Genomic DNA, 23,055 nt, shown 5'->3' on the forward strand with positions numbered 1-23,055 from the left:
GGCCATGGAAAAACACAGCTTGATATGATGAAGCATAACACTTTACTGGGCCCAAGCCTTTCCTATATGTCGCCTTCCCCTTAAATAAGAATTATGTATATTTTAAATATCATGGAATGCTTCCAGGCAGTGCTTAAACATATGACGATGGAAACCTGCTTCGTTGTGGGTTTAAATCCTCACAGGAGCCCAAAAGACCTGGGCTTCCCTGGGGTGTTGTCCCCATTCCAGCGCGGTAACTTCCATTCTGGAATGGGGCCACCCAACCCTCCCCCCCAAAAAAGCCTTAAAAGAAAATAAAAACTTACTGGGGGTTTGGATTGGGGGTGAGTGCCCTCCTCAGTTCTCTGGGCTTTTGGAAGCCCAAAAAACTGAGGCAAGCTATGGTTCCCAGGACTGTGGAACCAGTCCCATGGGTCAGTCCTCACTGGCCCTATACTCCATTAGACCCGGGCTTTTCAAGAAGGCTTAGACCTTATGGCATATCACAGTAATTTAGGACAAAGCAGAGTTAACCTACATTGTCTCAAATTACTTCGCTTTTACTTAAGGCATCGTTTGGCCACCTCAGGTAAAAGTCCGTCAGGGCATGCATTTTGAGCCCTCTCTGGAAGGACCCTTAAACAATCCTCCACCATTTTTGAAGGAAGAAGAGTTGTGTAATGTCCTTGAGTAACACTATGCAAAACTGCATTAGTTCATGATTAATTTGAAATTCCAAAAGCAGCACTTCTCATAGAATCATAAGTCAGTAACAAAAAAGCATTGCTATGGGGTTTTTTTTTAAAAAAAAAATTAAATGGAACCCCAGGATATAACATCAAATAGATGATACCTATTTTTTTCCAAACAACTGAAATGCTTTTGTGTATCTGCAGGCTTTTTTTTCAATGGGGACAGGATCCCATTTTAAGCAATTATATTAATCCAAAATATAACTCATGTATTCAAATGAATTAAATTAAATTAAATCATTCATTTTTCATAGAAATGAGGGATATGAATACAAAGGATTTATGTTATTTTTTAAACAAAGTTTATATTTCAACAACATTTTAATACAGGCTTTATGATACCTAGAGATACCCTTCTTCATTTTCAAAAGAGAGAATGTAATTAGAATTATAAAATAACCTCTATAATATAGCAGAAAATGGATAGCCCAAATATCTTCCTTGTTTTCTAAATACTATTCTTCTTTATACTTATTCCTCTTTAAACCACCTACAAAGGTGTGTCTTTTTATTAAGGAAAAACTATCTTAAGCAAATATGAATGAAAAGGGGATTTGAAAGGCTTGTATCATTCTACACTATTTCTGAGTGGAAAGACTGACTAGATATTAACACAAATGGGTTTAAATGTGAAGCTGCCATAAAAGCAGGCACATAAATGTAATTCTCCTAGACGCTATTTTGATGCACATTTTTGATTCCATGAATATTTTATGAAATGGCCCAAACTAAAGCCATATAACATTCCTGCATTACTGATGCTTGCGCCCGTAAGCTACAAACATTAGAGGCATGATTGAATGCATTAAAATGAACTCATTCAGCAGCACATTGATTACTTGAAGGCGGGGGAAGGCAAAAGAAGAGTGACTCCACTTAAGAAAACAGTACACAAATTTGAAGTTTACAAGACTGAAAAATAAAAAGGAGAATGTTATATTACGTAAGTAAATAAATATACATGTCTTTCAGATCTTTGTGTAACAAACTGGCATTAATTAGGTAGGCTGTTGATTAGACTGCTTCAAATATTTCAATAAAATGATGTGATCTGCAAAACTGAGTGACCCCTTCTAGCTTTATGCCTCAGCAATATTTGAAGCAACTAATTATTTTATTTTCTGTTGGACTTGGCATTTATAATAACAAATATGCCAGCACAAAAACAAGGTATACAAAAACCCTGTCAATCAATAAGGGACATTTCTTCAGCAGCACATTTAAGTATATATTGTTCACCTTGCATTGAAAACTGTAAAGAAGCTAAACCAAGAGTATCTATATCTATTTTAATAACTGAGAACCCCTGGCTATCATGCACAAACTGCTATTATATTGTATAAATACTGGTGCCAAGTCTATTCAGATGATATATTTAGAATAACCAAAAAAGAACACAACCATCCTGATATGAATTCACTTTAAGGGCATGAACTTATTTTAAGTACTTAAGATATTTATATTTGAGACAAGTGCTTACATTTATTTATTTATTTAAAACATTTATATTCCACCCTTCTCACCCCAAAGGGAATTCAGGGCGGAGCGTAACATACAAATGGCAAACATTCAATGCCGGGACATGAATAAATTATATGCATACATAAACATTAAAAACATTTGCCTCAACATTAAAATACACTGTTTAAAAACATCTCAATCATACATATCTAGTTGGCATGGTAAGGTTTCCTATCGCTGCTTTATTGCACTGTCCCGAAAGATTGGTCTCACAGACAAGTTTGTACCATCATGAATACAAGTTCCTTAACTGTACATAGACCCACAGTCATGTCTATCATTAACTAATATCCATATGAAGTCAAAAGGCTATATGCTCACAAAACAGAAGCACACTACAATATTTTTAGAGAGAAGGTTTACCATTATGTACTCAAGATCACTAATTTTGCACAGTTTATTTAAAAAGGTAAGATCGTTTGGTACCTATTTCATTATTTTTAAGCAAAGACATTTTTATTTTTTTCAAGTCTTTCAATAAATGAGATTTAATCTATCTTGGTTTGTTTTCCTGGATTTAAACTTCTACTGAGTTCACAATGTTAATGCATATTTTTAAATCTTCTACACTGAATTTTGAAACTTTTAAAGTTCATCTGGAAATTTTATTGATCAGCAGTGTAAAAATCCTGATAATATTTGCAAACACCAAGCAAATTCCTCCAAGTTATGCAAGACTGTGAGAATAGGGAGAGCAGGCAATAAAGACGTAGTTAGGATTGTGTAGATCAATGAGATTTATGGTGATATCCTAGCCCTTTTTGTCAGGATGTTGCTCAGACTGTATTGGACCAGAGAATCAGACATTTTATAGGACCAGATGAAATGCTATTGGCCCTTTGCATCACCTGACAACTGTGGCTCAGCAGGAAGCAGCTGTCAGTTACATTGGAGATATTCAAATAGAGCAGACAGTAGGACAGAGTCTCCATCTTCTGGTGATCTGTCATAATTTCAAAGACAGTAAGGCATTTAGTTCTGGTCACCAGAGGAACTTTTAAAGGCACTATATTAATTACTATTTTAATTCGGAAATGTTGTCTAATTCAGCCATGGTAATATCTAATAATTTGGGGACAAAATACAGACAAAGCAAGCAATTTTAAACATATTTGTGTAACTCAGAAGAGATTTATGGCTTAACTCGCCCACAGAAATTGGGATTTCAAAAACCTTTGGTTGTATGTTTACTTTAGAATTTTTTATAATATTAAAATTATATTTCTAGCAGCACAGACAATTCACAATAAAATATTGTTATTGTATGGACAACCATTTCATCTATATTGTTATTAGTATCAGGAAAGAGAGCAGGTCTTAAACCAGGATCTCTTTCTGCTAAGTAATGGGTGTTACTTTACTTCTCCAAAGATTCATTCAGCAGCTAATTCAGTGTTTCAAGACCATTTAAATCTCTGAAGGAAAAAAGAAAACTTTTCTGGTGAAGGCAGCTTTGGATAAAACTTCAACTCAGTACTACTCATTAAGCAGTAAATAATTAAAGTACCATGGAAATAGACAGGTGAAATACAAGCAGCAGTGTCAGTAACAGACTTAAAAGAGAAGAGTGAGAAAATGAATTTTAAAACTGCAATGAAATAATTCATTTGAAGTTTTAATAAATTTCATGTGCAGCCTTGTTTAAAGATATATTAGACTTAAGGGATGGGCCCTAATTATGATCCAAATGGGCACATGAATTTTTTTAAAAAACAGTATTCTTTTTAGGTGGTGTTCTCATGGACTCCCAAACGGCTTTTTAAAATTTGCTTAAGTTCAATAAAGATGTTTTGGGATTTAGGATGAGAGCAATTCAAAGGGAAACAAGGAATTTTCCCCCACTCCACCAGTTCTTCCTTTAAATTGTTTTTGTGCTAAACAAAAATACTGGTTCTTGAATTAACCACAATTATAAAAGATAGTGAAGGTTCAACAGAGGCATCTTCAGGAGAGAAAACTTGGCATACAAACACAGAAATAAGACACACTCAGGCAACTGATCTCAGACAAATTTTTGTATGGAATGTGACTATAACTACATTGTGTTGTCGAAGGCTTTCATGGCCAGAATCACTAGGTTGCTGTGAGTTTTCCGGGCTGTATGGTCATGTTCCAGAAGATTCTCTCCTAACGTTTCACCCACATCTATGTCAGGCATGCTCAGACCTCACAGCAACCCTATAACGACATTAATATCAATCATAAATTTGAGTTCCATTTTTGAAACCCAATCAATCTATTTTTGCAGGTTGAGCATCCCCTGCCCTAAAATCTAGTATCTGAAAAGTATTTCAGACAAAGGATACTCAATCTATGCTTACAAATTATGGAATATTTTAATTTGTCATACATTGCACATAATGATATGTAAACACAGTACATCTAATGTCATTTTAACCAATAATGAATCAATCATGATAACAAGCAATAAGTATTGAGTTATAACTGAGATGGTGAAAAATCTCTCTAACAAAATATGTCAGGAAGGAAGAGACATGTGTAGGAACAGTTAAGAGGGTGTGACTATTTAGAGTAGTAAATGAATATTTCGTAAGAAATCCTTTCAATGTATTCAATTGTCATTAAAATTCAGTACCTATGCACACATATGAATTTTTATGTTGGTAAGAATCCTATGATGATCGTTGCTTATAGCATTTTGCCATGCCATATTCATAAAACTGTTTCTACATATCAAAATATGATTAATTTAAATTAAAGTTATAAATATAATCAATGTTGAATCAATTCCAAGTCAATAACAGCCAGTTCAATATCTATAGCAATATATTATTTTACTTTAATAAAATTACATCTTTTGTATAAGAAGCAAAATCCTGTGGTCATACTTTGGTGGACTGCATTATCTAATAAGTCTTTCAATTTGATTCTTTAGACTTGTCATTCTGGATTTATGGGAACTTCCCTCTGGCCACAGAATGGGATGGAAATGCACCAAAGTCAATGACATTCTACATTAACATATGGGAGGAACTCTCATATTAATTTCAAATCAAACTTCAGTACTTAAAATGGTTTCACATTTTAAGGCAATGGGAATAATGAAACAATCACTGCACAATAAAGTAGTAATATGCTTGGTAGCAACTCTCAATAGGCAAATATTTTAGATTCCTAAATGTTACATGAAACAGATAATAAGCACAATGAAAAAAAACCCCTGATGTTGATTCTATACAGGAAACAGTTTATTCCATACTCACAGAATGGATGGCCTACAAACAGGAATTAGATCTGTATGGCCGTGTTCTAGCAGCCTTTTCTCTTGACATTTCACCTGCCTCTGTGGCTGGCATCTTCAGAGGATCCTCTGAAGATGCCAGTCACAGATGCAGGTGAAACATCAGGAGAAAATGCTGCTAAAACACAGCCTGGAAACCACACAACACCACAGTGATTCCGGCTCTGCTATCAGCTGTGACTAGCTTTTAAGTGCATCCATTCATAGAGATGTCAGATATTACCACATGTTTCCCCAACAAATAATGAGTTACTTCTTGTTAATTATTTTCCCTAATAATAAAATTGATGACTTTTCACTGTTGTGTGAAAATCTTCCAGTTCAGATGTGGACTTTGACCCTCACAATAATGCATGCTATGCTATGCTCTCACTGCTATTTATATTGTAAGAATTTTATCTGCTCTCATCGTGACTTAATCCTACTTGAGTTTTACATTCATTTTTTAATATACCAATATTTACAATAAATATTCAAATATTTATAATAAATAAATGGAAGGCATTTCTCTTTTGTTATATTGAGTTTGGGGTTCTTCTAAAAACTTCTAAAATGTACAAGACACATTGGAACTTTTTTTCGGATGGAGGGTGCATGGGTCAAGTCTATATACCCAATATTTACAACTTGTAAAATTCAGTTGTTTTATAAAAGGACACTACTTACTCAAGAATGTACTCCTTGCCAAAATACATGGATTTCATTGTTTTATATATCATATTGGCCAGACAATAAAAACAGTAACCTGTACAGAATACAATAATCCACATTTCATTAATCCTTTCCAACAGTTAAGCCTTAGTTGTTAAGCCCTTTATAATGAAGGAATCCTGTGGATTCTCTAGCCACAAATTACTCCCTTGGAGTAAATCAGTATTTTTCTATCCTCGTTAACTATGCTTCACTCTCCTGTGAAAATAAAATGCTAATTACAATCCCCACCCTTACATTTACTTTAGACAGATCAGACTGAAGAGCAATGCTCGCTTTCAGTTTTTGGCAAGTGCCTAGTGACCTATGCAGTCTTACGTCAAGCTTGGTTGAAATTTTATGAGTTTATTATGCAATGTTTTTGTCCCAGTGTCATAGATTTTAATCCACTGAAATGCTGGAAATTTTTTTGGTCTTCTGCTGCATTAAATAGGCAGTGAGTTGCTATGGATAATGATTCATATTCAGCACGAGCCTTTGAACATATTAATGTGTATATTATTTTCTAAAAGCAGCTTCACTTTTAATGTCTGAAAGGCAAGTTGAAACCCAAAAATGCAGCAAAGTCTGTTAAGCATTAGATCTTCCACTAACATTCTCTAGCCATAACAGAGAAAAACATAAAATTTTCAAAAGCTAATCAACACAGTACAGCAGTGGCCCTGACTTCATCTAAGGTACATATGGGGAACTAGAGGTTGTTATGTAGACAAGTCACCTGCCGTCCCAATCATTGTGTTACATGAGTGAAGTGATAATGAAATAAGTGCAAGGTTCAGAGAACCTTCGGGTTTTTCTACAGTGTGTCTCTATGCTCCAATAGAATCATGAAACTATAGTGCTGGAAGGAGCTCCACATATCTTTGGGTCCAAGCCCCTCACCCCCATTCAAGGTAACAGTATCGCCAGCAGGAAGTTGTCCAGGCTCTTTTTGAGAACATCCAGAAAAAGTGACCTCCCCTCTTCCACTAGTGCAATTATATATATATATATATACAACATATATTCCTGTAGTCATATGTTTTCCTGATTTTAGGATGCTAAATCCCATTACAACAGGGGAATCCCAAATAAGAGGGAACCAAGAGACTGGGAATGAACTATTTGAGGTTTCTACCTAAACAAATCTAAAATGTTTTTATTGATACTACGTATGTTTGGCACATTTCACCTATACAGTACCTAAAAATCTTTCAAGATAGAATAGTACAAAGGCTTCTTGAAGAATTCCATGTTCTCTGTCTAAGAAGGAAGTGGGTAGTTTCACACAGAACAGAAACAGCCTAGACGTCAAGAGAAGTTACTTTTCCTGTTGCTAATGGAGTTGAAATTTTATTGCCTGAATGTCATGGCTTTGTTCCCCAGTTCCCGTAAGGCCAATGAGAGGACTCTCCTCTGCCTGCATTGATATCTCTCCAAAATCTTAACTGACAACAGAAGCAACATCTTATAGACTATATAGTATGTAGGCCCATACTTCTAATGTTGTCATAACACTGAAGTCCCAGCCTATCACTTCCACGCTACAGAGGCTTGGTAGCTTGGATGGGAGAGGTGGGAAGGGGGGTAAACTTTGAGAGCGCAGCTATGGGCTCTCAAAGGGGACCTTTTTTCACAACATAATAGTCGCCACTGCGTAATAGTCAAACCCCAAAAGCGGGGAGAGTGTGTGTGTGCCACTATTATGCGATGAAATACAGTATACACCTTTGTCATGGATTCTCACCTAAGTTCTAATAGGAATTAACTGAGACATATTAATCTTCTATAATATCTTGCATTGAGCTTCCAAAACATAACTGGACTATAATTGTAGGAATTACTGTAGGCAAGCTATTCAATTTCTACATCAGACAAATTCCTAATCTTAAAGGCACAAAATATATTTTTATGACAACAGCATGCAAATTAACAGAAGTAATGTTAATCTGTATTACTGCACAGATGAATTTGGAAAACAGATTTTAAAACATTTGAATACGATTTACCCATTACCTCCAGTACAATGACAAACTGAAATAACAAACAAAAGGGTCTTGTGCTGGAATTGTCCAGTTCTTTTTGTTAGGCTGCCTCATCTTCAGTTTTAGAGTAGTCCCTTTTATGTTAGTTTTATGAGGGTGGAGTTTAAGAAAACCTATCCTGGTTTCATAGAATCATAGAATCATAGAATCAAAGAGTTGGAAGAGACCTCATGGGCCATCCAGTCCAACCCCCTGCCAAGAAGCAGGAATATTGCATTCAAATCACCCCTGACAAATGGCCATCCAGCTGTTTGTATCAGTAAGTTGTCCTGCCCCTTTGTCTGAAGAAAGGGAGCCATTTTAGGTCAGACTTATTACCACAAGGGGATCTTGGATGCAAGACATGTCTGCAGTTGGTCCCAACGAGATCCAGGCTTGGACAAGCCACGTCAATTCACCTAATAATAAGTTATCCAATAACTAATTAACATGTTGGGCACCCTAGAGGCCCCTATACCAGAGACAGTGTGCAAGAAAAACTATTCTTCTCAGAAATCATCCATGACTGGCAGCTTCAGGGACAATCAGATATCCTTCCAATTTTAAGTACGGACTTGGTTGTGAGGAAATCAAGTTAGTGGCTGGGTGGAGATAGACCCAAGACCAGTTAATAAATCGTTATCATTTCATGAAAGCAATAGCTTCGACTTTGATTCTGTGAGGTTTCTTACTCAAACAGGAAGGCAAGACAGCATCCCTCAAGCTTACAGAAAGTTAGAACACATTAATGCTAAAGAGACATTTAAATCACTTTGGGTGAGATTGCACAGGTCTCCTGAAAGAATGCTGAGTGTGGGAAGGAATGAATTACGAACTGTTAAAAACTGTCCAAACTCCTGCTCAATGCCATTCCATATCTTAGCACATGCAAAAATATTTGTTCCTTGTAAAACTGTTAAAGTTCTTAAGTTCATTTATCATGTGAAAACCAAGATTCTCCTAAACTGCACAATGTTACTAGATTCTGCAGGGTAAAACATTCATTGCTGTCTTACAGATTTCTCAGCCTTGTTTTTTTTTTTAAGTAATGTAAGTGATTTAAGTTACCTGCAAATAAGCCACCTGAAAGCAACCTACCTTGCTCCTCATAAAGAAGACCCATATTTGAATGTGCTTCTGCTTCTTTCTTCCCACCATCAATCTTAATCAGCTGAGCAGTTTTGTAGCACTGTTCATAGAAGTAATTCCTTAACCATCTGTCTTCAGGCTTATTGAAGCAATGGGCCAAACTGAGTTGGTTAGAATACATCTCTTCATAATATTCTTTAATGAAAAGGAAAGAATTATATGTTAGGAGTAATAAAATATACTTTATTTTTAATTGAAGCTATATAAAATGAGTTGTTATGCAATCTTTATATTGTAGGTTAACTACATAAGCATTCATACACACATATATACATAAGCACAGACACTTATGCAACTTTATATACAACATGGAAATGCAGAAACATCGGCATTATCACAGTTGGCCATTTCCTTTCTCCACTGACTATTACACACAACTTCATTCCATGTGGAAGCAAGACCCTACTCCCTTGAAGCATTTGCATACGCAGTTGTAACAGTTAGTCACCATCATGAAGGTGAGAACTTTTTTTTCTGCATATTGGCAACAGAAACATCAGATCTTCTTATTTAGCAAGAACTAATAAGTACCATTTATTGTACAGCAATAAATGCTTTTGAACTGTGGTGCTGAAGGAAAATTCTGAGAGTGCTTTGGACTGCGAGAAGATCCAACAAGTTCATACTTCAGGAAATAAAGCCTGACTGCTCATTGGAGGGAAGGATAGTAGAGGCAAAGATGAAGTACTTTGGCCACATCATGAGAAGAAAGGAAAGCTTAGAAAAGACAATTATGCTGGGGAAAATGGAAGGAAAAAGGAAGAGGGGCCGACCAAGGGCAAGATGGATGGATGGCATCCTTGAAGTGACTGGATTGATCTTGAAGGAGCTGGGGGTGATGATGGCCGACAGGGAGCTCTGGCATGGGCTGGTCCAAGAGTCAGAAATGACTGAATGAATGAACAACAATTGTACAGCACTCAGAATACATCTAACACTGCCATAGCCATACATATGGCATATGATACAGCCATAACCATATGTTACGGCCGGATCAGATGAATCATATTCTGCCACTTAAATAAGAAATGAAAACTGCTCAGCAGTATGACCTGAAACTTGACAGATTAGGAGAGGTTGTTTTTTGTAGGTTCCATGACAATTTTGAGGTTAAAAGGTTAAGAAAGAGTTTCTATCTTCCTGGCCACATGATGAAATTGAATGTCTGTTGAATGAAAACTACAAACATGCTGTAATATGTACACAAAGTATGTATTATGCATTATCTCAGATCATGGATACAATCAATTGTTTCTTGAAAGACGCTGACCAAATGTAGAAATTGGGCAATAAATCAAGCAAAGTCTATGAAGATGAAAACTCCCAGGTAGTACCAGTTGTCAGTAATCTATTGGATGAGGACAAACAAATTGAAGCTTAATCTAGACAAGACAGAGGTACTTCTGGTCAGTTGGAAAGCAAATCAGGGATCAGAGATCCAGTTTGTGGAGGACAGGATTGCACTCTCCCTGAAATTTCAGGTTCATGCTCTTGGACAAATATATGAATCTGATTGCCCAGGTTTCAGTGGTAGCCAGAAGTTGTATTTGCATTATTATAACTAGTGCACAATCCATGTATGTTTCTTGATATGGATATGGTAACACTTGCCTTCATTGTATCCAGGTTGGATTACTATAATGGACTCTAGATAGGACTGTCTTTGGAATCTTCAATATCTTCAGAATGCTGTGGCTAGATTGCTGTAAGGGGCTAGTTATAAAGAACATATAACTCTCTTGCAAAGATAGCTTCAGTGACTGCTGGTCCACTTCCAGGCACAAGTCATAATACTGATTTTGAGATACACAGCTTACATACAGACTTTGGTTGGAAGAGAGTTCTGTGACTTTGGAAAGCTCTTCCAAGGAAGATTTGATCTACTCCTTCTCTGGTGTCATTTTGCCAGTAGGTAAAAACCTTGTTTAAAGAGTCCTTCATTCTTGGCTGACCAGGGTGAGGAGGAGATGGCTTCCATTTCAAGAAATGAAAGGGAAGAGAACTTGAATTCCCCGTTCCACCCAGGCACCACTCTTGATGACACAAAATGGCTCCCCTACTCCTTTAGTGCAGGATACATTATATTGAACATAATGTGAAGGACTGCTCAAGAAGACACATTTTTGTGCAGAGTGTCTTTGTCCCATTACTACAATCATTAAAACATTCACTGTTACTGGTTATTAAAATAAATTCAGATTTGCATTGTTTCTGCAACTTCTACTTCCCCAAACCCTATCTAAATACATGGGATCAATCTTCTGGATCAGGAAACAATTCTAAATAAGTTTTGAGCAATATATCTCCTATATTTGAAATTAAGCTCCAGAACTACACGTTCTATTTATTTTTATATTGACTTTTTATGTTCACAGGCCAGTCAATTAACTGCAAAAGAAGGAAGAAGGCTAGCTGATTTCTATAAGAATAAAAGGGAGCCAATTCTTTCGTTAAATTTACAGGCCACAGAAGATACGATACAGCGCATAAATTAATTTACATTTGTATCAGAGATCATACCTGTGGAATTTTGTGATCAACATTCTTTCAGAATTCAAGATCTTTTAAGGGTTACATGATGTTACATTAAAATGAGCTACAGCCCAAAATAGGTAAGAAGTGGTTTGGGAACACTTAAATGAATTCAAGTCTCTAGGGCCAAATATACTGCTTCCATAGTAATAAAGAATATTGAAAATGTATCTCAGAGGCTCTGTGTATTAATTTTGAGACTCCTCGGTGAAAAAAGTGAGGTCCTTGCACACATGGGTGGGCACATATTAACACCTTGTTCAAAAAGAGGAAAAATAGAGAAGCAGACAACTATTGACTGATCAGATTGATATATATACCAAGACTCTCACCCTCCCCTTTTAATAAAAGTTACAAATGTGGTATATGAAGGGACTGCTAGAAATGTAGTGTATCTTAACTATATTGCAGCTTTTGACATGTTTCCCCAAATACTGCTGCAAACAAGCTGGTAAAATGTGAGCCTGCTTGTTATTATTATGTTGATTTGTGGGTGGTTGATGAAAATAATCTAAGATTGGGTTGTTGTGAGTTTTCCAGACTGTATGGCCATGTTCCAGAAGCATGCTCTCCTGATGATTCGACCACATCTATGCCTGCCATAGATGTGGGCAAAATGTCAGGAGATAATGCTTCTGGAACATGGCCATGCAGCCCAAAAAACTCACAGCAACCCAGTGATTCTGGTCATGAAAGTCTTCGACAATACAAATCTAAGATTACTTACTAATTGTTTCCCAACAGTCTGGAGAGAATGATTCCATCCTAGACTCAGTGTTATTCTACATGAGAATAGGTAACTACATAAAATAATATGTATAAATATAGGATGCCTAACACGTGTCTCGATAGCAACATGTATTGAAAGCATCTAGGCTCCTTGGTATACTATAAGTCAATTGTGAGTCAACCGTGTGAGACAGCAATGTAAAAGCTAATGCAATTGGAAGGTGCATCAACAGAACTATAGGGTTCAAATCAAGGGAAGTAACAGTGTCACTCTACTCTGCTTTTGCAAGGTCTTCCTAGTGTCCTGTGCCCTATTAACTGGGCATCACAATTTAAGGTTATTGAGAAGCTGGAGCATGTTCAGAAGAGTGCAACCAAGATGGTAAAGGGTTTGGAAATGAAAGTTTGAGGTACAGTTACTATGTTGATCATGCCTTCTAACCCTTCATTAATGACTTAGATGAATAGTTAGAAGGCATGATCATCAAGTTTGCAGTTCCCACCAAACTGGGAGGGATAGCTAATACTCCAGAAGAAAGGAGCAGAATTCAAAACGATCTTAACAGATTAGAGAGATGCACCAAAACTAACAAATGAAGTTCAACACGGACAGATGAAAGATATCCGACTTAGGCAGAAAAAATGAAATGCAAAGATACAGAATGGGGGACGCCTGGCTCGACAGCAGTACGTGTGAAAAAGATCTTGGGAATCCTCATGGACAAGTTAAGCATGAGCCAACAATGTGATGTGGCAGCAAAAAAAAAAAAAAAAAAAAAAGGGCAATGGGATTTTGGCCTGCATAAATAGGAGTATAGTGCCTAATCAGGCATAAGAAAACTTTCAGATATAAGCAAACTTTCTAACTAGAGCTGGAAGAGAATTCTCTACCCCTGAGTGTGGTAGAGATTCTTACTTTGGAGACTTTTAAACAGAGGCTGGATGGCCATCTGTCAGGGATGCTTTGAATGCAATTTCCCTGCTTCTTGACAGGGGGTTGTACTGGATGACCCACGAGGTCTCTTCCAACTCTATGATTCTATACCATTTTAAAAAGTTCTGAACAAGGTGACTTTATTTTGGGGCAGAGAACTGAACAACTTGTTTTTCAAAGAAATTATTGTAATATATTCTAATTGTTCAATACAGTAGACAAAAACATTTAACTAAGATTAAACAAAACATACACCAATTTCAGTATGTAGAAAAAAAACCCTTGGTTTTCTGAGAGCGATTTTCAAGGCTTTTGTATTCTAAAAATGCTAAAAGAGTCTGCCTTATTTCTACTTTCTCCGTATGACTCCAGCCTATTTGGCTAGTTTGTGTTCAAGACAATTATGCTGAAATGGTTGTCTTTGCGCACTACTTATTCTTATTCACTGGAAGGATAGACACTTGAGGGTCACATTAAAGTTCATTCAATCAAGACTGAGACAGTAACAGTAGTCAGCCTCAGGTCACTTCCATCTCTTGAGAATTGTAGGGTACTTACCTAAGTTATTTGCATAATTTTACAGAACACTATGGCTTTGATATTCAGTGGCAAAGAGAGGTTAAAGCTACCCTCTCTGTAGGTACTGCTTTCTCCCAATTAGGAATGCTTTGCTTTTTTCACCCCCCCCCTTTCTTATCTGTATTTGTGTTATGTATATTACAGTATCATTTAATAAGTGTATTACTATTTATTGGCACATTCCTAGTTGTAGTTGATGACTACAGTATTTGATGACTCTGAGATTGCGTCTACACAGATAAAGTGTTCAGCTGGATATGCAGAACAGCTGTATCCAGCTGTTGATCCATGTCAACAGAACACAGGAATTACTTGCCAGGAAGCTCTGAGGTGATGCCATTAGTCATGGGCAATCCATGGTTCTAAATAGTTCTAAAGCACTTACAAAACAAGGCGGTGCTGGTGCTTTGCTTCTACAGTGTTGCTAAATTGGCGAAAATTCCAGAACTCTAACAAAACTTACAAAATTTCATTATTATTTCGTTATTGGCAATTTTTATGACAGACCCAATTAGGAACTGCCATTTATAATGAAATTTTGAAAGTTTTAGAGTTCTAAAATTTTTACCACCAGAATTTTAGCAACACTGTAGAAGCAAAGAACCAGTGCCTCCTAATTTTGTAAGTACTTTAGAACCATTTAGAACCATGAATTGCCCATGCCTAGCCCACATTTTCAGAGTTGTGGGTGGTTGGATCGGTTTGGATCTGGTCTAATCTACTGTCTCCATCATCAATGAAATTGAATTGTCACCAGTAAAAACCTCCCTCTCAGAGGTTTGCTGGTGATGTTATACCAGGGTGCCAAGCTATATGACCAGAAATGTTATATTACCAGCAAGTCTTTGGGTGAAGCTGCTTGCTGGCAATGACTCGGGATGATGACATTTGGGAAGGATAAAATATCCACTCCATTCATAAAACTAAAGAAGATTTTAGTATGTACATCTGGTGTATTGGTATGTTTTATTTTTATTTCCTATGTTCATTAGTAAATTTTTGTCATATTAGTTAGAAAGTAGAAAAGTAAGTTTCTCTTGCTTTTTAAAAATGTGTAATTTTATAATGTGTTTCCCAATTTTAGTATAGTTTAGTATAAATGTCTTTTCTGTCAATAATTTTTTTAAAAAAAAGAATACTAAAATTGCTTGTCAGGAAATAGAAGTAAGAACTAGGAACTGTGATGAAAATGATGTATCTGCATGGATAATGGGTGCTCCCAGAAAATATTGTATACAATAATCTTCTACCACAGCCACTGTTCTTTTGTGATACTGCAGAATTTTCCAGCACAAAATATAAATTTGTCAATATAATTAACAAAAATATTTTCCAGTTGAACATGCATTATTTTCTATATCCATTCAAGCACCAAAATTCTGGAAAGCTGCAGCTGCTATGAGCTATACCAGTAAGTTTTCTAGTTTGGACAGATAAGGAACAAGTATGTTTTCTAGTTTGGATAGATAATAGTATTTTCGATTATATTTATTGAATGTTTTTAAATAGCATGTCTACTCTTTCAAACATTAAATACCCTATTTACTCAAATCTAATGATTACATTTTTTTGGCTAAAGGACCTCATCAAAAATAGGGTGAACATTAGATTTGTGTCAAATGGTAATCTTAATACTGAGCCAACACCAAAGGGGAAGCTACACCTGGAGCTTCTATTTGAGGGATCTCAAGTCTAATTTAATTGTCATGGCTCAATGCTATGCGATCTTAGGATTCATAGTTTGATGAGGCATCAGCACTCTTTGGCAGAGAAGGCTCAAAGCCCTGGAAAACTACAGCCCATGATTCCATATCACTGAACCAAGGAAATTAAAGTGGATTCATTCCACATCAGGAATGGACAGCCACATGTCATACCCTCCTCTCAGCAGGAGGATGCGGCGACCCGCAGCGTCCTCCTGCCAAGAGGAGGGCCCTCCAAGTCATATGCGGCCTTTCAGAGTAGAGCCAAAAACCCTTTAGAATAGAATCTTCTCTTGTGGTATACAAACAGGTATAATTATGCAAGGCAATGTTTTCAGTTGTGACTGAATAACCTCTTATCTCTGATCTGTTAGGAAAACAGAGATTTTGCCAGTGCATAAAAAACAGCAGTACTTCAGAAGTGTTTTTCAGTGCTCAAAAATATAAACTCTCCCATAAAACAACTTGTTTTATCTCATTCACTAAAGAGACAAAATGAAGTATACTTTGATTTAAAAAAATAATGTATTTGGTTTACTAACAACCTTCATGTGTTCCGCATACACAGGTACAAAACTTATCAGTCCAGTTTCAGATATGTTTAAGATAATTATTTGTGCCATCCAACTAGGACATCTCTTACAGCAAAACAACAAGCAAGTATGTGATCTGAGGTCTGAAATAGTCTGTAGTCAGCTATCTGCAGTCTGTCTATAGTGATCATGTGGCCTGCAGCCTCATTTATAACTTCTCAGGAACCATAGAATAAAGGAAGCTGCATACCAGAACATACATACAGCAAACAGTAAACAACAGGATAATAGATAAGCATATTGAAGGAGTTTTGAAAAAGATTGTATACCACAAGAGAAGATTCTACTCTAAACGGTTTTTGGCTCTTCTCTGAAACGTCATGCTTTTCTAACAGTTATGATTTCCAAAAGGTGTTCTCCAAAAGGTTATGAATGCCATTTTTCCAAAATGAAGTGCACATTAGATTCGATGGTGAATTAGACTTGAATAAATACGGTATGTCGGAACTCAAGATAGCAAAAATCCTACTGAACTAAAATAACTACACCACTAAACTTATCTCCAATGTGGAGTATAGCCTAATTTCAGTTGTACAGACTTTTTGATGCAAACCCCATTATTAATCCTCACTAAAATACATTAATGAAAGGTAAAAGTTTCTCCTTGGCATTACGTTTAGTCAAATCCGACTCTGGGAGAGGGGGGGTGCTCATCTCCATTTCTAAGCCAAAGAGCCACCTTTGTCCATACACACCTCCTAGGTCATGTGGCCAGAATGATTGCATGGAGCACCATTACCTTCCCACCAAAGCAGTACGTATTGATTTACTTACATTTGCATGTTTTTAAACTGCTAGTTTGGCAGAAGCTGAGGCTAATAATGGGAGCTCACCCCGTCCACAGATTTGAATCAATGACCTTCCAGTGAGCAATTTCTTTAACTTAGTGGTTTAACTTGCTGTGCCAACTGCCCTTACATAATTGTTGACTTACCAAGTTTCCATTGATACTGTGTCTAAAGCTAGGGATAACAATCTGGCCTTCTATAAAGTTGACCCAGGACAGGATTTAGAAACTTGGGAGAGGAGAGTGGCCAAGATAAGAGATCCTGGAAGTTGAAATCCATCAACATCTGAAAATCTTTTTGGAAACATTGACCAAGAACCTTAAACCACTAGTTTATGGGGCTTCAACAGCGCTCATTTTGAGTATCCTGGACTTCATTACACCAGTTCAGAAAGAATTACACTATGTATTTCCCTTCAAATAATTTCTATTTATTTTCAAAGAGCAAATCATGTACTGGCAGTCCCCAAGTTATGACCAAGATAGATTCTGTAGGTTTGTTCTTAAGCTGAATTTGTATGCAAGTCGGAATAGGTTCATTTTTAAGTGTATAGATTAGCTTTGGATAGTAAAAGGAAGGAATAACAACACCCTGTGGTGTTTGTTTTGCTATGCCCCTGTTCAAAAGATTTCACCTCACTTTCTGTTCTTGTGATCACTGGATTTTGAAAAAAATGGCTTGTTGTAGAAACAAGGGTTGGTGAGAAAACTTCAGTGGAGACACCTTTTTCCCTATGGTAACTCTTCCAGGAGTGAATTTCCCTTCCTAGGATAGATTTGTCAGGAGTGACATTTGTCAGGGGTGATTTGAATGCAATATTCCTGCTTCTTTGCAGGGGGTTGGACTGGATGGCCCATGAGGTCTCTTCCAACTCTTTGATTCTATGATTCTATGATTTCTCTCACTTCCTCTTATCTCACCCCATTCTCAACTGTGAGTCATTTGTAAGTCAGGTGTTTGTAACTTTGGGATTGCTTGTATCAGCTTTTTCCCAAACTAACCAGGTACAATTGTTACCATTGGTGTATTTCCTCCCAGAAATATAAGATGTCTATTAATCAACCTGTCTTACGTATGTAACTTCTCATCATTTACAAATGAATTTAACATGTTTTAACATGTGTGAATGGACACAGAACCACAAACAACAGTAAATCTTTTGCAATTAGAGGAGAATTACACTGGTCCATTATTTAATGCACAATAAGAGAGTCACACCTTTAAGTACCTTCAGAAACAAGTATTGTATTAACCATCTGCATGGCCCTGGATTTATAGGGATTTGTATGGAGATATAACCTTATTTTCAACAAATAATGAGAAAAAAACAAAAAGTTTCTTTACAAATTAAGCAAAGTTAATATCTCAAAGGAAATAAACACCAGAAAAACTTGCAAAGGTGGTAACTGAAACATTAGATATCATAAATGTAAATATTTCAAGTGGGTTCCAGTGCCATAATAAATATACGGCAAATTCTCATTTTGTTACCTTAATGTCTGTTTTTTAAGTCTCATAATTTAAAACTATCCACTACCTCTGTGAGTACAGTTCAGTTGAATAAAGGTGAAATATCCTAAGTTCCGGTAATGTTTCAGATTCATATATGAAACAATTCAGAATCTTCCCTGAGGCACGCATTGCTGCTCCATTACCCAGAATTCCCCATTTACCTGATCGTTGGGCTGCCTCTGCCCTGGTCAGGAAGAAGTGAAGCTGATCCAACTTATCAGGCTGCTCCCCGAGAGACTTCTCCAGCCATATGGCTGACCCAGGCCCTGAAGCCTCCCTCAAGGCATTCCAGTTCTCTATCAGAGTAAAGAGCTCCGCGAAAGACTTGTGATAGCCCTGTCGCAGCATGTCTATGCAGGTGTTCTTCATGTAGGAATTCCGGTAACTAGAAATTTTAAAAGGACAGTTTTACTCCTTTAAATATTCTTTCACTAAAGAGATCAAGGAACGCAACAGAAATAGCAATATACAGCATTAATTAAGAGGTTACAAGCATTCTGTTTGCCACTGCCTTTTTTCTTTTTAAAATGCCAGCGTATCTTCATGAAAGAACAGAAGAAATGAACAGAAGCACTTTAGTATGTACAATTTCTATCAGAGCTGCTTTATAAATATAACAGTGTTCTACAATTGAAATCAGTCAGGAAGGTCAATTCAGTTAACCTAGACAGAAAAAGAAAAAGGGAGAAAATCCAAATGTTGTTGGCATTTATTCACTGGAATACAACTCATAGCTTGTTAAAAGCAGTGAGCAGCGGGAAAAGTGAGGCATGTACAGCATGTCAAAACAATGTATATGTTAAATAATTTTGCTGGAGGTTACGATGGCTTGGTTTAAAATGTCTGTCATAGTATTTATTAAACCTATTCTCCTCTTCCATCTTATTTTTCTGTGTTTGTAATACAAGTCATAATTCTTTTTTTAGCCATTTGTAGTAATACATTTTAGCTTAAAAATTAAAATATGTTGTTAAGATACCTTGGGTCTCTTAGCAGGAGAAAGGTGAGGCATCATTTGAACAACGAATGAATGAATGCCTTCAGCTATGTCCAGGTTAGTAACACATACAATTCACAATTACTACCAAGCAATACACTCAATAAGAGATAATGCAGAAATGTATTGCACTAACAACAACAACAACAACTTTATTTTTGTATCCTACCACCATCTCCGAAGGGACTCAGGGTGGCTTACATGGGGACCAAGCCACTAAGGGCCCTTCCACACAGCCCTATATCCCAGAATATTAAGGCAGAAAATCCCACATTATCTGAGTATGGACAGAAAACCCAGTTCAAAGCAGATATTGTAGGATTTTCTGCCTCAATATTCTGGGATATAGGCCTGTGTGGAAGGACCCTAAGAAGAATGTATCAGATATACACATTAAAGACCAGATTATTGTGAGTTTTGGGGGCTGTATGGCCATGTTCCAGTAGCATTATCTCCTGATGTTTTACCTGCATCTGTAGCTGGTATCTTCAGAGGTTCTGAAGACCATTCACAAGCAATACACCTTTGAAAGCATGGAAATAATCACAATGTGGTTTCAAATGACACATAGCATTTCTAGAGCTCCACAGAGATAGTCCATAAACCCAGTAGATGCTGCATAGTATAAAGAATAAGATATGGCCCATTTCTCTTGGTCTATCCCCAACAAGAAAGTAAATGTACATGACCAAGTTTTAACCATCAAATTAAATATATTCTCAAAGATGTATAAGAATATACCTTATAAGAAATGATAAAACAAATGCACCCCAAGCAATTCATTTTAGAATGCCATAATATTGCAATAGATCTCACATTCTGGGCTATAGAAAAAGTAAACAATAATAAGAAAATTATACTTTAAAAAGCAGAGTAGATTTTTAAAATAAATGTTTCTTTCCTGGAAGTCTAAGTGAAGACTTTCTTTTCACATTTGTAAACTCATTCTAGCATGTTGTATGACATGTCCTTCAAGGCTATCTCATTCCTCTTTCTCTCATCCCATTTTTCCATCACCATCTATGAAGTTAAAAAAAACCTGTTGGAATATATTGTAAGTCTCTTCAAGAATATGAATTAGCAGAAAGGGCATAAATAAGTTTTAAAATGTAAGCTATATGCAAAAGCAATGTTTTAACTGAATTATGCATAGTTCAAGCATTTCCTTTCTGTCAAGCAAATGGATTGGGATTCTCAAGTTCAGAGATTTCTGCAGTGTGATTGTAAAAGCTGATATGTATCATCCTTCTATAACCATGGCTTCTGCATTATGAATTCAAGCAACCATGGCTCAAAACCATTCAGAGGTGTGGAGGGGGATTCCAAAAGCAAACTTTTATTTTGCTGTTCATCAAGCACTATGCTGATGTGTAGGAATATCTCCTGTCCTCTCCAGTACTCATCTGAGCCGTTCACCACTTTATATAGGGGAAACCACTTTATTATGCCAGTCCAATATAATAGGACTTGAGCATATTTTGGTATTCACAGGGGGTCCTCGAATCAAACCTTAGATGCTGAGGGCCAACTGTATTCTTCGCCTAAGAAACTAAGATCAGAATTAGATGTATTATAATGTATCACAAATGTATAATTATATCACATATATTTTATTTGTGCCGGCTATCAGTGATGTGTGTGTGAGGGGGGGATGTGTCAGTCTCTTTCTAAAATAAAAACAGTAATTTCTTGAGCAATTGGTCCCATGTCTCCCTCTTTGGGCAATTTCAGTTTCTATTTTTATCCATTTATAAATCAGCAACAACAAAAACAAGTTTAAATTGAATTTTACAGGGAAATGGTAGCCAAATAAGAGTAGAAACAAAGCCACAACAAATTCATATATCTGGGTTTATTTCATGTTATCAGATTTCCTGTTTGATATGGATACATGCAAAATACATAAAGTCTAATGGTTTATAGGGAAAAATTATGGAGTACCTGCAGTCTCAACCAGATGAGGGTTGTATAACTTGCATGAATGGTAGGCAATAGTGTGGATTAGACAGTTTTAACACTTCAGGATTGAAGACACCATGTTCTGGAGAAAATGGGGCTACCACAGAGCACTGCTAACCAGACGTTTTGGTGCAAGACTGATCTGCAGCCTCCCGAGGACTGAAGTATTTTTCATGAAGTATATGCTAGATGAGTACTCAAATGCTAGAAGTCTATCCTCTTTTCCCCAGAATTGGCCAGCAATTAAGGTGATGCCTTCAATAACCCTTGGGGAAGTTCCAGGGGAAAAGTAATCTGTAATGTGTGAATATGGCAATAATGAAATGTTACTGGAAAAAGAAGAACGAGAAGGCATGGAAGTATCTCTCTTTTTCACCAATGAAAATTTTGTGGTGCAACATGATCTAGGCAGAGAACATGCACATACTTGTAGTCTTTGATGTCCCACAATTACTCTTTGGATGCAGGAAAATCTAGGTCTGAATTTTGCAGTGTATAATAAATTACAAGAAACAAGTAAGCTAAACACAAGGACTTTTTCAAGCCAGTAGAGAAAGCAGCAAAACAAAGCAAAAAATGTGAAAACTATTTTATATAACATTTATGATTCTGCAAACCAACAAAATTCAAAGGTATCAATTTTCAAAATACACAGCTACTCTATAGGTAGAATGGCCTCTGGGGGCATCTACTGGAAACACAGCAATATTACAGTTAAATCTTGTTATTCCATTAGTGCTACCTATATCTATATAAGATTTGTGATTAAAAATATACACAATTACAATTGAAAGCACTCTGTATGATCCTTAATGACAGCATCAATGGTTTTTTTCTTGCTGATCTCAAATCAGATGCAGACAATGAACATAGAAAACAAGTAACCTCATTATTTTATTGCTGCTGGAATTAAGGAATAGTGAATTGACTTAGGATATCCCAAATAACACAGTAATTGTTGAAAGAATTTAAGTTCAAGTAATCCTTTATGGTAAATAAAACTTACACAATTTTAAGAGGTCATGTCCAATTTAAGTTGAAAACTCAAATGCACCCAACCAAGAGGAACTGGATAGCAAATGTAACATCTATACACACAAACAGATCTTTTATTGTGCTGTCCAGTATGTATTCTGGACATGTATGTATTCTTTTTAGTAAACTTCAAAGTCTGTGGTTTGAAACAATTCTTTGCTCTGTCCTCCTCACATTTACCTGACTGCACGTTTTGCACAAATGTTATGATGCAGAAAGGATGGTTTGCAAATAAAGAGGTCAGGAAAATACATTTTTCAAAACAGAAACTATTTTGTTTTGAAACAGGATTTATTAAGACTGAAGACTTATGA

The 23,055-nt window shown here is 36.4% G+C and overlaps 1 protein-coding gene across 1 annotated transcript in view; it reads right to left on the reverse strand.

Annotated features, from left to right (window-relative positions):
• TTC29 (tetratricopeptide repeat domain 29) overlaps positions 1-23,055 on the reverse strand; it is a 128,235-nt gene that overhangs the window by 82,259 nt on the left and 22,921 nt on the right. The window contains exons 5-6 of the mRNA XM_060776201.2: positions 18,912-19,135; positions 9,330-9,515 (exon numbers count right to left, since the gene is read on the reverse strand). Of these exons, the coding sequence (XP_060632184.2) occupies positions 9,330-9,515; positions 18,912-19,135 (410 nt within the window). The remainder of the gene's footprint in view (positions 1-9,329; positions 9,516-18,911; positions 19,136-23,055) is intronic.

Source organism: Anolis sagrei, chromosome 5 (genome assembly GCF_037176765.1).
Source record: "Anolis sagrei isolate rAnoSag1 chromosome 5, rAnoSag1.mat, whole genome shotgun sequence".
Lineage (NCBI taxonomy): Eukaryota > Metazoa > Chordata > Lepidosauria > Squamata > Dactyloidae > Anolis > Anolis sagrei.